This window comes from Anser brachyrhynchus (genome assembly GCF_964034855.1).
Source record: "Anser brachyrhynchus genome assembly, chromosome: Z".
Taxonomy (NCBI): Eukaryota; Metazoa; Chordata; class Aves; order Anseriformes; family Anatidae; genus Anser; species Anser brachyrhynchus.
In genome coordinates, this window is record NC_137697.1 from 41,078,042 (window position 1) to 41,094,401 (window position 16,360).

At 34.7% G+C, this 16,360-nt stretch overlaps 1 protein-coding gene across 2 annotated transcripts in view; it reads right to left on the reverse strand.

Annotated features, from left to right (window-relative positions):
• Positions 1–8,995: 8,995 nt before the first annotated feature.
• The window catches only part of CNTNAP4 (contactin associated protein family member 4), a 195,208-nt gene continuing 187,843 nt past the window's right edge, over positions 8,996–16,360 (reverse strand). For both annotated transcript variants that reach the window (XM_080573552.1, XM_080573553.1), the window contains one exon: positions 8,996–13,507. In XM_080573552.1, the coding sequence (XP_080429678.1) occupies positions 13,314–13,507 (194 nt within the window). In that variant the 3' untranslated portion in view covers positions 8,996–13,313. The remainder of the gene's footprint in view (positions 13,508–16,360) is intronic.

Here is a 16,360-nt window from a genome sequence, read left to right on the forward strand (position 1 = left end):
CTTGGGGGTCTGTCCTGAGGCCAGTACTATTGAACATCTTTACAACATAGACAAAGAGATTGAGTACGCCCTCAGCAAGTTTGCAGATGACAATAAAGGCAGGGAGGTTGAAAGTAGATGATTTTTAAAGTCACTTCCAATCTAAGCTGTTCTGTGATGATGATGACACTCATAGTGCTCTGTTGGCAAGGAGACTGGAGATACACAAGAGTCTATCAGGGGACAGAGCCAAGACTGTTGACCCAAATTTTGCAAAGCGATTTTCCAAAGCATATGACATCATGAGGGATAAAAATAAACTGGGAATGTTGGCTGGTATCAGGGACCACTGCTTGGGAACTGGTTGGGTGTTGGTTTGCTAGTGGTGAACAGTTGTAATGTACATCCCATATTTTGTGTGTATTTATATATATTTTCTTTCAGTCAACATTATTATCATCATCATTATTTTCCCATTGGTTTCTATTATATTATACACCCTTTATCTGAACCCACAAGTTTTTTTTTTTTTTCCTTTTTTTTTTTTTCCTTTTTTCCTTCTGATTCTATCCTGTATCATATTTGAGAAGGTTTGTGTGTGGGAGGAGTGAGTGAATTGCTGTGTTGTGCTTATTATCTGCCTACCATTTTAAACCACAACAAAGCCACTTTTCCTTTTATTGTAGCCCATATAATTTTCTATTGTGTTGAAACAATGTCATAAAATTTGATACATGCAATGTATTCACAAACTAACTCAATAAAGAATTTACAGCAAGTAGACCATTTTTACAAATTATACTGAAAAACAAATAAGCTAACAACCAAAAAAACAACCTAACCTAACCTAACCTAACCTAACCTAACCTAACCTAACCTAACCTAACCTAACCTAACCTAACCTAACCAAACCAAACCAAACCAAACCCAACCTAACAACAACAACAACAAATGGCCATAAGTCTATTACAATAACTGCTGCTGAAACAGAGTAAGACATCTAGAATTTACATAAAGGAAAAAGTCAGTGGCTATCTGACTAGTGCTCTTCCTTACATTGTTTGCAGTCACATGAATTCTAAAACAGAGAATCTTTCATTTCAAAAAAATAAAAATAAAAGTTAGGGAACTGATCACAGTCAAAGTTAAAAGCAGAACATTGCCTTTCATTCTGCCATTCATTCTTGCATAGATGTATGGCAAATCTAGTAGGAAACAATAACAAAAATATCTCTGAAAGCTAATAATTATTGTATGACTTTTGTTTGCTTTTACTGAAATACTAATTCTTTGTATAGTTCAATTAAATATTTATATAGGTTTTGATTATTTCCTAATAAACTTACTTGTTTCATTTTGAATAATGATAATTTCAAAAAGAGCACTTGATATTGTTTAAATAGCATTAAGGAGGAAAACTAGTGGCAGATGCATTGGTAAAGATTTCTAAATAAATTTGGCTTGTTAATGATCTTTATAACATTAATGGTGTCATCTTCAGAAAATCCACTCAATTTACATGACCAGTTTATGGATACAAGCTCTGCTCATGAGGAAGAACCTGCAGCAGTACATGCTGGAGGCTACCCAGCTGGAAATTTGGTTTTGCAGAAAAGGACCTGGGGCTCCTGGTAGACATCAAGTTGAACATGAGACAGCAATGTGCCCTTGCAGCAAAGAGTGGTGTCCAGGTCTTCATCAGATAAAACACTGGTCAGGGAAGGTGACCCTTCAATTCTCCTCTGCACTGTTGAAGCCAAACCTGGAGAACTGTGTCCTGTTCTGGGCTCCTCAGTACAAGAGAGACATTGACATACCAAAAAGAGTGCAATGAAGGGCCAGGAAATTGACAGAGACTGAAGCATTTCTCATACGAGGAAAAGCTGAGAGAGCTGGGACTGTTTAGCCTGAAGAAAAGAAGGCTCAGAATGGGTCTTATCAGGGTATTCACCTGAAGTGAGGGTGCAAAGATGGGACCAGGTTCTTTTCACAGATGTACAATGACAGGATAAGAGGCAGTGTGCTCAAAAGGAAACAGAGGAGGTTCTGTCTGAACATCAGGAACAAGTTCTTTACTGTGTGGGTGACTGAGCGCTGGCACAGGTTATCCAGAGAGTTTGCAGAGTCTCCAGAATCATTCAGATTGGAAGAGACCTCTAAGATCATATAGTCCAACCTTTAACCTTAAACCAAGTACTCACCAGTACTCCCTCTTTAGAGAACTTTAAAAGTCATCTGGACATGGTCCTGTACAATCTGCTCTAGATGAGCCTACTTGAGCATGGGAGGTAGATAAGCTGATCTCCAGTGGTCCCTATCAACCTCAACAATTCTGTGATTCTGTGATTGTATAAACTGAATATTTATTAATTTTATTCATAATACTGCACAGGTATCTGCTCCCTGGGTCAATGTAAGTACTTCTAACCTTTCTTATCCCGTCTGTCGGAGGATGGCTGTTTTGAAGAAGCACATTCTTAAGGACTATGAGATATTATGTTATTGTCTTATGTGGCTTGTAGTTTGTACTCCCGAGATTTATTTTCTCTGGAAATTCTTTAAAGAATAACCCAAAGGTCACACTGCTGTCTTTCTTCCCACTGCTAGGGACAGAAATCAACAGTTCTTCCTTTTCCATAGCAGGTCACCGTTGATCACAGCCTTGCACTGCAGCATTGCAGCCTCCCTGCTGACACCTTTTCCGGTGTGTTTTCCTTTCCTTCCTTCTGCTTCAGCAGAAGTTACCAGCTTTAGCTTTCATAATCATATATATATCTATATTATTTTTATATTTATTGACCTTGAAATGCAGCCTCCAGCCTCTTTCAGAAATATGTGGCAGCTCCTAGTGTTCCTTTTGGTACAGTGTCCTACAGGAGCGGCAGCATGCAAGCTTTTTTCCCAGCTTCCAGGGTTATAAGTGGATTAAAAGCAAGAGAGTTCTGAATCCTTCCCATGTCATGAAGTTTCGGGAGAACTGCTACATGACAGGTGACAGTTGGTCAGCTAGGACAGGTCATATTGTGCTTGGGAGCATTGTGCACCAAATAGAGATGATAGGATATTTTTGTTGTTATTATTATACTTTTTTCTCAGGAATTCATCTCAGTGACACTGAAATGCACACAGCTCAGCAGGATTGAAAGAGGACAGCCATGCTGTCCAGTGCAGGTGACAACTCACAAACCTGACTTATTGTTGGTTAACTGACTAGGTAATGGGAAAAACAAACAAAAAGCAGCCCCCCCTTTGCAGCAAGCTTACGTGTAATTACAATTACAGAATCTCAACTAGTTATACAGTTAAGAGCATATCCAGCGGTGCAAGCGATGAGAAAATTCCCAAGTGAAGTAAAAAAGGCTAGTGTGAAGCAATAAGATGTGTTTACTGCTAATGTATTTAGCTTTAAGGATATTAAGTATAGTACAGAACCCTAGGATAAATCTGGTAATGAAGAAATAACTGTTAAACAGTACTAAGTACCACACTGGGCAAGCAGGTTCTACGTGAGGGCAGCATTCTTAGCATAATATGCATTATTTAACTTATTTGATTTCTCAGATGTAGAACTTAACCATTCTAGAGTACTGAATAACAAGCATTTACTAATGCTTTCCTAATTTGATTCTAACTAAATAGGTTTATTTGTAATCATAAAAAAGACTGTCAACTATAAGAGCTTACTATTTACTGGTATTGTTAATTATTTCTATTACTTTGTAGAGATAAGATATGTAGTAGATACTTCGTGTTGTGCTTAATTTACAATTTGAAATAGTTTATTGAGGCAAATAGACAGCTAGATAGAAGCTTGAAACTAAAATTAATGTTTGCTTCACAAAAGTAATAATTGAAAAGAGATGTGCTTGACAACATGATCCCAAATAAACACTTCATATGAATTGAAAAATAGTACCATAAAAAGAAATGTTCAGGACTTTTATAAAAATAATGCTATCAACAAAGAAAACTCTTGTTTTATATTCTTTTCTTTTCTTATGAATTTTACACTTTCATTCCTGTTATCTGTTCTGGGAATATGTCATAAATACAGCATAGCATTGTATGTAAAACAAAGTGAACTTTATCAAGATGTGATGTACAGGAATATACTCTAATTTTTATTTTTATTTATTTATTTTTTTATTTTTTTAATCATGATTTGTACTTAACCACTATCAATACTACTTTAAAGTAGAGTTTATCTACTCTGTACAGTTTAGATACAGTTATCTAAAGTAGGTTATCTACATTTCAGACATCTGAAATGTAATACCATAATCTTTATGCTAATTACTGAAAAATCACTTTGATTCAGATGCACATATTATGAACCTGAGCATCAAAGAGACAAAAACATAGCAACAGAAAACCAATAATTTCCAGATCATGATGCTAAACAACTTATATATTAATTTCATGGTGAGCTTTTGTTGTGCGAGAGTAAGGCCTGCATGATTGCTAATTACTAAAGGACTTCCTTTAGTATTAACACCCTATCTGAAAATATCAAATCATTTCATAAATAAGTGTAATTTCCATGGTGAGGGAACCATGATAGAGTACCTATTCTGAGCTCACGTAAACCTCTATTTCTACTGCCACTGAATTTAATGGAAAAAAAATCATAAAATATTAAGAATATTTACTAATACTTTCAAATGGAAAATAAAGAGGCAGTACTGTGGGTCTGAATCTACTGCTAAATTCTCAGTGTTTTCTCTCTGGTGTCTATTTTTTTGTAGATTAAATATTAACGTTTTGTAGAATGCCTTTAAAATAATTTGTTCATAATCAACATTTGACAGAGGTAAAAGTAGTTCCCAAATCCATGCCATTCTATCCCAGCCTTTGCTTTTCTAAAAAAAAAAAAAAAAAAAAAGTAAAAAAAATAAAAGAAGAAAGGAAAAGGAAGGAAAAGGAAGGGAAAGGGAAAGGGAAAGGGAAAGGGAGAGGGAGAGGGAGAGGGAGAGGGAGAGGGAGAGGGAGAGGGAGAGGGAGAGGGAGAGGGAGAGGGAAGGGAAGGGAAGGGAAGGGAAGGGAAGGGAAGGGAAGGGAAGGGAAGGGAAGGGAAGGGAAGGGAAGGGAAGGGAAGGGAAGGGAAGGGAAGGGAAGGGAAGGGAAGGGAAGGGAAGGGAAGGGAAGGGAAGGGAAGGGAAGGGAAGGGAAGGGAAGGGAAGGGAAGGGAAGGGAAGGGAAGGGAAGGGAAGGGAAGGGAAGGGAAGGGAAGGGAAGGGAAGGGAAGGGAAGGGAAGGGAAGGGAAGGGAAGGGAAGGGAAGGGAAGGGAAGGGAAGGGAAGGGAAGGGAAGGGAAGGGAAGGGAAGGGAAGGGAAGGGAAGAAAAAGAAAAGAAAGAAAGGAAGAAGGAAGGAAGGAAGGAAAAGAAAAAGAAAGAAAGAAAAGAAAGACAGAAAGAAAGAAAATTAAAAAAAAAAAAAAGTATAACAAAACCTAAAACCCATATATATTTCTGTTTAGGTAGCAAATTTCCTACATTGCATAAAACATGCATGTGAATAAATAAACTTTTTTCTTTTTTTTTAATGTATATAAGAAGTGTTTACATATGCAATAGATTTAAAGGTTTTAGAATGTAGTATTTTATATTGTATTGTATTGTATTGTATTATATATTATATTATATTATATTATATTATATTATATTATATTATATAATATTATTTTATTTTATTTTATTTTATTTTATTTTATTTTATTTTATTTTATTTTATTTTATTTTTACCCTTCAGTGTAAAAGATAAGACATGGTATACCTAGCAGTTACCAGTGGTTACAAGATTAACACCCTGTTAAATAAATAATTTTTAAAATATGAAAATAATTTTTGAAAAGTTGCAAAAGTAATGAATCAGCCAAAGCTAGTAAGAAGGAGCTAGAAATTCCACTTAAAATGCATATGCATTATGTTAATATTGGGTTAATTCATTGGCAGGAAACATTTTTCAAGAATACAGACATGTTGTTATAATCCGCGTTTTGTATTGTCTATATAACACCTACCTTGTTTACTTCAACTATTACCCATCTAGTTCAATGAAAACGTTCTGGGTTCTAATTTGCTGATGAAAGACATGCAATCAAATCTGTACTACATCAAATAGTCCAGGGTCCTTTTTTCTCCTCTTTATTCATTTGACATTCTATCTTTATGTATAAAAGAACAGGAAAGTTTTATTATTTCTGACCGAAAGAAAAAGGACCATCTCTGGAAATAAATGTATTAAAGTAAATAGAGGTAATTAGTGTTAGTTACCATAACATTTTTTGCCCAATAAAAGATTGAATCTCATTTCTATTATGATGTTATCCATTTATATAAAGGTTTTCACCTTCAAAGGGCTTTACAAATATTAATAAATCAATATCAATATAGTAAAAGCTTCATTATTTTTCTCCTTTTTAAGAACCCGAAATGGAAATGTTAAAGGCTTTTTTTTTTTTTTTTTTTTTTTTAATGCCATACATATAGAGGGTGGGGTAGATATTCTTGGGCTTCTCAGAGATCACTCCACAAATATCTGTTACTGCACAAAGGAGCTGAAAATCTGTTAATTACTTAAATAATTTGTAAACAGTCATCCATCACTGAATTCATATTATGTAGTGATAGCTGGTTTTGCAACCTTTACTTTTTTAACTCAGAAAATTTTATGATGGGACCTTTAAACATTGACTTTATAAATTACTTGCAAGGCACTTCTGCTTTTCAAAACAACAACAACAAAAATTATCAGCTCATAGACTCCAAAAAGATTGCATTGGTTTTAAAATGATAAGTTCTTGCATATATCAGAATAACATAGAGGAACAAAGATCATGTTGTATCAAAATATGTAGCATACAAAGATTACCAAGTCCTATCTGTTAGTTTACTGAGTAATACATGTATTATTTTAATGATTCACTCAATGTTGTTATCACTAGGTTCCTGATGACAAATGAATATTTGTGAAGTCTGATGTAACACCTATTTACAATTCTACTGTAATTTTTCTTGGACTTCAGAACTATTTAAAGTAGCTGTTTTTCCTCCACAGACTTATGAGTCTTTCACCGTTGTCCATTCTCTCACCTGACCGAAAGCAGTGAGTCCGGATACATCCTAAATGCCAGTTAACAGCATGGGAAAAAAAAATATGCTTCTTGTGAATTAATATAAGTTGATTAAAAAGTGTGCTCTGGCAGCCAGGAGGGCCAACCGTATTCTGGGATGCATTAAGCACGGCATTGCTAGTCGGTCGAGGGAAGTGATTGTCCCACTTTACTCTGCGCTGGTGCGGCCTCACCTTGAGTACTGTGTGCAGTTCTGGGCATCACAGTATAAAAAGGACATTAAACTGTTGGAGAATTTCCAAAGAAGAGCTATGAAGATGGTGAAGGGCCTAGAGGGGAAGACATATGAGGAGTGGCTGAGGTCACTGGGCCTGTTCAGCCTGGAGAAGAGGCGGCTGAGGGGGGAACCCATTGCAGTCTACAGCTTCCTCGTGAGAGGGCGTGGAGAGGCAGGTGACCCATTCTCCATAATCACCAGTGACAGGACCCGTGGGAACGGTGTTAAACTGAGGCTGGGGAAGTTTAGGCTGGACATCAGGAAGAGGTTCTTCACCGAGAGGGTGGTTGCACACTGGAACAGGCTCCCCAGTAAAGTAGTCACTGCACCAAGCCTGTCTGAATTTAAGAAGCAATTGAACTGTGCACTTAGTCACATGTTCTAAACTTTTGGGTAGACCTGTGTGGTGCCAGGAGTTGGACTTGATCATCCTTATGGGTCCCTTCCAACTTGAGATATTCTGTGATTCTATGAAAACATTACTAATTGATTAGTATTTTCCCAAGGCACATATTGGACAGTACATGAAATATGCTGTTTAATGCAGGGAGGAATAATATGACTGTAGTTTGTGATCAGTCCAATCAGTCAAATCATTTCTCAAGTCCTAGATGCTGCAGTGGGGTGAATGGGCTAGGGGAGGTAGGGAGGGGAAGAGAGGGAGAGATATACAGTCAGTATTCATGAGAGATACTGTAACCTTTTCTTCTGTCATCAGAGACCACAGAACTCTGTAGTAGAGTTCTGTACCTCTTACTGTTCTGTAAGAAATTACTAGCTCCAGTGTTCTTATTCTGTTGAAAAACAGAACAAAACAAATCCACCGTGAAATGTTAAGTATTTTCTGAAAATGATTGGATATTTTTTCAGCATTGGTGAGGGTAGTGTTTTTCAGCTCTGGCCTACTTTTTAATATTTGACACAATATAAATAGTTAAATGAAGGAATCTTAGCTCTGACTACATAGTTGTTTTACGAGCATGTGTATGTGTGTTTGTCCCCATTTGTTCATGTGTAGAGACTTAGTTATTTATTTTTATTTTTTCCCCTGTGGACACACCACACTATTTAATAAGTACTTATTTATTTAGTGTTATTTATATCTTCTTAGCAATACTAAAATTTCATCAGAGCTGGAAATTAGAAAATTATATGAAATTAAACTTAACTTTATGTCGGTGTTTGTAGGAAAGGCATTCAACTCTCTGCAATGTAGGAATAATATTTCATTCCTTTCTATAACTTTGGTGAGATCAAGGATTAAGAGGTTTGAAGAGTGTATCCAAAGAACAGTGCCAGTCCTTGTCAAAAATTACTTTTCAGACAACCCTTTGAAAACAAGAAAGAAGTGTAGCTTCTTAAAAAATCGTGTTCCATAAGCATTTTTTTTTAATAATTTTTTTTTTTTTTTTTTTTTACTCTCTCTGTAAAGCTTCTGTAAGGGAAGCTTTAGCACTTTTGGTACAGAAAACCAGTACATCTTTCCTTCCTACTACCAACAAAAAGTCCCTAGAAAAGCATAAATTTAAAGGGGAGATCCTTTCATATCATTATTCTTTTAACAATGTTCTTGAGTATACTTAAAACAAAACAAAACAAACAAAAAACCACCACACTGAGATTACTGCGGTGCCTTTGCACCTGTACCTTTTTATTCAGTTCTAATTTCTGTTGTTTTTTTTTTTTTTAATTCTTGTTCTTTATAATAATGTACGATCTCATTAAGTGATCAGAAACACTATGGATTCAGTATACTTTCCAATATAACAATTCTTAAGCTGCAAGGGTCTAATTTGATGAAATATTAAAAGTGTCAATTGTGGCACATTTTCTTCATACTTATCAGAGAATATGCATTTTACTCCCAGAGAATTGGGCACTTTTTTTTCTTTTTTTTTTTTCTCTGACATTTTTTAAACATTTTTCTCTGACTTAAATACTTCTCTGTTGCAAAGATCAGTGTTCCTTTGTGGCATCACATGCCCTATAGAGCTATAACTCAATCTCCTGTGTAAACTTCTACAATTACTTCTCAAGGTAATTAATTTTATTTGAAAACTCTGTTTTCCTATTGGTCCTCTGCAGACCTTCAGTAGTTGAATTTTCTGATTTTATCTCACACTGGCATCTAAATCTAAATCTGCAACTTATTCTTCTCTAGATTTTTTTTTTCCTTCAAACTTTTTTCCTTGTATACCACTGTCATAAATAATGGTGTTGCAAGTTTATATTGACTATTAGTATGTTTCATGTTAAATCCTGCACTTAGTTTGTTACCTATTATTAATCTACAGTAGATATAGTGGAAGATGTTTTTTTACAAAATCTAACTAAATTATATTTATGTGCTAAATGTTAAATATATATTATGACCCCTTTCTAGTTAGTGCCCACAGACATTTTTTTTTAATACACCAACATTTGTGCTTTTTTTTTTTTTGTATGCTTAAGAAAAAATGTTTGCTACAGAAAGTGTGTCAATACATAGCAAGTTCATTACATTAGCACTTTGTTCTATTACATATAAATAACCAGACACCAATATATTATGTGGACTTCTACATATTTTTACTGTTAAAAAAATCAGTATACTGTTGTCAGTTTTAAACTTTTTAATACAAATTTTATAAAAAATATTTTCCTCACCTTATTTTAAAAAGTTTATTTTATTATCAGAGAGGTGAAAGGTCACACATTGGAAGTTTCAGAAAAGGGACAGCACAATGATGTATGATGTCTCAATGCACTTCAGTGCTACCATTTTGTTGTACCCATAGAAATGCAGCAAGTAGTTGCAAATTATATATATTTTCAGTTGAAACCTGTATATTTTGAATCCAGGTGACATATAAATGATCACTCTTTCTACAGATGAAAATGAGCATTTGCATTTTTAGAGAGATATAATTATTGTATGTTACAAACCTGCAGATAGATCTGCATTCAACAAAATTAATTTGTTTATCCCCTTAGAATCCTCCACAAAATAAAATGCTGTAAAAAGGTCTTTGAATGAAATAATGTTCCATTCACACAGGTATTTATACACATTTTTTTTTTTTAATTGTTTAGTGAAATATGGGCTTTACTCTGCTTTTGACTTCCTGTTCCCTTTAAAAATGCTAAAGAATAGTGAAAGAATAGTGAAAGAAAACAATTATCCATTTGGAGGAAAATGAAGTGACAGAAGAAATATTTCTCTCCATCAAGAAATACAATAAAAATAAGCAAGCAAATAGAAGTAAAACCAAATGACTGAAAAGTTAGATTTACATACTTCCAGCCTGTCCTCATGTGGATACATTTTCTTACTCTCTTTCTCTCTGTGTCATAATTCATTCAAAATGTCTATTTTGTTGATCAAATATATTATAATCACCACTGCCATAAAAGTTTTGTCCCCCATGGGTGTTACATCCCACCACATGGGTATTACATCCCACACGAATTAAAATTGTTAACTATGATTTTTATGTCTTTCAATAGTATTGTTGATACGAGTCACATGAAAATGTGTACCCTGGCATATCTTTTTTATGAAGGGAAAGCCCCTTGAGATTTTGAAGGTTGAATTTCAGAGGAGAATATGGAAGGACTCTTCTTCAATTCAGTGCAATTTAGGTCAGATCCTTGAAGAGAAGGGGTCATAATTCGCTCTTCAAAGTATCTAGCTAGACTGACAGGAACTAAAGTAGCAAATTAAGAGTGCATGATCTAAAAAATAAAAAATAAAAAAAATAAAAAATAAAGTATTCTCATCCATTCTCATCATTTGAGAAGTGTCCCGTATTCTTCCCTTACCTTCCTAGCCTATTGCCATGGAACACAGCAACACATACATGATGTATATATACACAGTTCTTGATCCTAGATCCTCAGACTCAGCCTTAGTCTTACACTAGAGATGCATTTAGAACTGCAAAATTGAGAAGAATATGAAACAGTGCATATCAAGCTGAAAAATTTCTGATTTCAGAGCCTTCAAGTACCAAAAAAGGGAAATACTTTTTTTTCCTAAAAATGAAGAAAAAATGAGCAGAATGAAGCAGAAAAGGGAGTGTAAAATTCTGAGAATCGAAAATAAAGATTGATAGAAGAAAACAAGCTTTAAAATATATTATCACACTTTCCTTCACATTTCTATATACAACAATTATATATGGAAATAAATGTAAAGATTAATATTTTCTTAACACCATATCAGGTTTACATGCTTTTATAATGTTTTTGGGCATCTATGAAAAACATTTCCTAAGCCTCAGAGCCTAGGTTTGACTCTGTTTCTTCCCACTGAAAGAGGAGCAAAGCAGTGACCATTATCATTGCTTTCAATGGGAATAGGTATAAATCAGTTTGAAAAAATTTAAATTTTAAACTTTCAGGTCTACAGGGACACAGAAGTCCTGATTCCTTCCTTAGATTCTAGCTCTAGGCACACAGTCTTCTATGGAAAAAAAAAAAAAAATATTACAACAACAACAACAAATCAACAAAGTCTTTTTTGTGAATTAGTTATATAAATATTGGTATATGGTGCTATTGTAGATTCCTTGAGGTATTCTACTTCATTCCCAGATGTCTTTTCCAAAGGACACATACCTTCAGTCAATCTCGTGACATTCTTACAAGGCCACATAGATATTTCAGAGACCCTATGGCGTCAATAGTAGCTTTACATTCTTCTGTTTAAACAACTTAAGCCTATATTTCATATCTAAAAATTTGTTTATACAACATCACAAGCAACTCATTTGTATTCTGTCAGGATAGTAAGCATCTGATTAGTTTTTGGTGCTAGAATCAGACCTTATCTCATCTAGTGTAGGTACTCTTATGGATGAAGAAACAAATATTAAAGTAGCAGCCACTGTGCTAGACTCTAAATTCCCTATTTCATTATCATAACAATCATAAGTAAATTCTATAAGTTTTAACAACTTAATCTTGAGGTCTGGAGTAGATCATACACACACACAATGTTTTCAGGAAATGCATGCCAGATGTACAGACCACTACAACTTCACAGAAGAAACAGTACTAATTCCTAGGGAGAATAATATCGATCATCATTATGTGTTTTCACTCATGGCAGTTTAACCATTGTTAATATTTTAATTGATATTTCCAAATAAAAGTTTTGTCTTTTTAGGTCCTAGTTTTATTAAAATTCTTAATTTTCCTTAATTCTTTTTTTTTAATAATTATATCTTAATTACTATCTTAATTATATTAAGAATTAAAATTCTTAGAATATGTATGAGTCTAACTTGATTCCATCACTTGACAGTGAGTGAACACCAAAAAGAGATTTTACAGCATTTCAACACACTGTACACCCTTTTGTTTTAAGTCCTGCCAGACTTGTCAAACAACAACAGCAAAAAAAGACAATGGTGGCACTAGTCACCTCCCAGGAGAAAGAAGTACAATTTGTTTTGGACAACTAAATCCATGGCTCACAAACAGATTCTGCCACAAGCCAACAGCAGTTCAAAAGGCATTCTCAGGTTGAGGAAGTATGAGGAATCACTATAATGCAACATAAAAAGAATTTCCTTAGTAACACAAACTATTAGAATCTACTTTTCACCTTGACCAAAATTCCAAAATGATATTTCAAACAGAAGGATTAGAACAGCTTTGTAGCAATTTTCTCATTTATAAATAATATTCAAGATGTACATTAAACTTCAGTTTCAGAAGGTCACATCAGAACAGTCGGAAACTACCAACAATGAAATTGGTTACAATATCTAATTCACTGTTACATAAAATGCATTTACAGTATAATAGCTAAGGACAGCATGTAATTTTAAGAAGCCCCTATACCAATCACTGAGACTGAACTTATGCAATATAACAGGTCTCAAATCCATTGTGTTTACTGTAGAGTGCAAGAGCTTTCTTGTCCATTGAGATCCCCTGGCTTATCAAGAAAGTCAGACAGTCACATTATTACATTAATTTAAATCATGAATGTCAGTCAGAAGAAGTATTCCTTTTGATTTTCACTGGCAGTGTTTTGTGTACTAAGCTCACTTTTCAGTGCAGATTCAGCACTGTCTTCATTTTCAGATCCTTTTGTCTCATTTTTTGAGTATATGCTTTTTTTTTTATAAATGTGTATAGCTATGGCAGTGATGCAAAGGATGATGAATATCACAACTGCTATCACACCTAGTGGGAAAAAAAAAAAAAGAAAGAAAAGTCAAGAAATAGCATAGGCAAGTAATAGCATAGGGATCAGGGAGAGACAGAGGAGAACAGGGTTAGGAAAAAAGGAGAAATCTGGAATTCTGAACCAGGTCCTCATATCAGCTCTGTTTATGTAGACCATAAAAGAAAAGCCAGAGACACTTCATGGTAAAAATGATAACACAGAATTAGCCCCATGCATATCCAATACTACACACAAATTAATTCAAACCATAGATGAGTGGTCCAGACTAAACAGTGTAGTTCATGAGAAGAATTTATAAAAGAAAAGTAGAACAGTTCATCACAGGGACTACAGTGGAAACTGATGAGTGTTTATAGCTGCCTATCTTCAGACTAAGTGGGACAGAAATTCTAATGCTTGTTTTGCCTTGTAGAAGAAAATCCCAACTCTCTTTGACTGCCTTTGGCTCATTATAATGGGATGAAGAGTCTTTCATGATCTGCATCAACTAGGGCTCTTATCTCTGTAACTGTTTTATGTAATAAATAGATACAAGTTAAAATAAGAAAATATAAAAAGCAAGGCCAACTTCATGTTTAAGATAAAATAGATTTGGTTCCTTCCTTTTAGGTTTGTGGGATTAGATCTGACATACTAGGTGTGTTTTTCAGTAGCTACGTGCACTGGGGTTCCTAAATAAATAGGGTCCCTGCCTAAACAGATAGCATTGTGTAAGCTTTCTTTTCCAACAACTTTAACAACTCCATCTAATAGGGCAAAATAATTATCAGTACAGCCACCTGCACTATGCTGTTCTAGCTGATGAGATAGAAAACAGATGGGCAGAAGCATAAGCTTTATATAAGAATTTGCCTGTATGTATCACATACCTAACATGACTCTGTGTGGAATAAGCACCAGGGTATGCTGTTCCTAGTCCAGCAGATTAGGAATAGTGAGGAAAGAGATACTTCCCACAGAGCCACGTGTGAGTTTATGTACTTCCAGCACTCTCCTCCCTTCCTCATCCATCCTCTCATAATGGGCTCAGGCCCTCAAGTTCATGTTATCAGAGGCTGAGGAGAGGAATTTGAGGAGAAAAGAAACAGAAGGGAAGTAGAAAGTGCTTGTAAAAGTAGCAGGAAGCAAGACTAGGCTGCAGGAAAAAAAACAAAAACAAAAACAAAAAAAACCACTAAGCATTCTGAGAAAGAGTTGTAATGCAGTGACTCAGATGTACTAGATGAAGTAACAATCCATTGCATAGCCTTGGTACTATTGCAAGAAAAATAAAAATACCTATTCCCTTAGCTCTGTAAATGAGAACAGACCATCCATTTTCAAGGAAAAAATATAGCACTTGTCAATTTTTTTTAATTCTCTCATATGAGCAGCCACCCTTAATGTTAGGAATACAGACTTATGTGTGTGTGTTATCTCTTTCTCTGGAACAGAATCTAAAATCTGAGTAAATATTTCTTGTTTCACAGTCATAGTACTTGTAAAGGCCTGTCTATAAACATGCTTTGACTGAGTTAGCTGAAGTCATACAATTCTGTTATATTGTTCTAAAGGTACTTACATTAGACTTATACTAAGTGTTAAATAGCTTGCTTTATTTTGACTTTTAAACAGTACAAAAACTGTGAGTGCATATTCCCAAATGTCTTTAATAAAAATACAATTGCAAGGTTATTATTATCTTAAAACAACAAAAACAAAAACAACAAAAGATGTAACTATTGTATCTTGAAGTTCAAAAACATCTTTGTTTTTAGTACAATTTAAAATCCTCACCCACACCAAATTGCCTAGTATATAAAGTAATCTTTATCTAAATACATTTATTTACTTATTTTTCCTTGCAACAGCAAAGTACTTTTTGACAGAATTAAGACTCAAAATAGAACTCAGAAACTGTATTTTAAGTTCTGACCTCAGTGAACTCAGTGGTAAAATTCTTAAAGTGTCTGTGTATAAAAATATACAGACATAAGCATCATTCTATGAGCATGGAATCTACAAGGTTTTATTACCTTTTATTTTAGTAGCTTTAGCACCAGTGTGGTCAGCTCTTGTCTGGCCATGCAACATACTGTTAGCAAGTAATGACTAGAACAGGTATAAGTATTTAAATGGCAGAAACACAGGTGAGTGCAGATTGTGATCTAACTTCACTTTCCATAGTCCTAAATACTTTTATACTCTGTGGGAAGCCTTGGCAGCTCTATTCTGCTGAACCCCGCTATGTCATTTGTCTGCTGAGGCTCTGAAAACCCATAAAATGAAACCCATTCAGAACTTAAAGGATCAAGGGGGATGACCTTTCTCTAAACAAACTTTCTTCCTATTGTAGTAACTGATGAAAATTGAACCAATGAATTATAGAGCAAAAATACCTTTTTCATGAGTGGAAAGTAGAGGTGAGGGTTTTCTTCCCTCACTTTCTCACAAAAAAATCAAATACAAACAGAAATACTCACAGGGGAAAAATTCTCACAAGAGACAATGCTATTCCTCAATGGAAAAATAAATAAATAAATAATTTAAAACTGTCAAAGCCATACACTTGCCCCAGGTGCATGTAATATAATATATACAATACAGGTGGCAGAAACTGAAATTCTCCTGAAGACCTGTGATCCCAAATTCTCTCTCTTAAGGTTCTCTCAAGAGCTCTTAGTTTCTTCTAAACAGACAGAACTGGTAGGGTTTTCCATTGTAACAGAGGTGGATCTCTGCTCAAAGATGGTCAGTCAGGAAAACACAGTAATGGAATATGCGTATCCTGATTATCAGTCTACTGAACAAATGCTACTCTTTACAAGAGTACATCCCTTTCCACATGCAGAACCAAAATGAAATGTCTT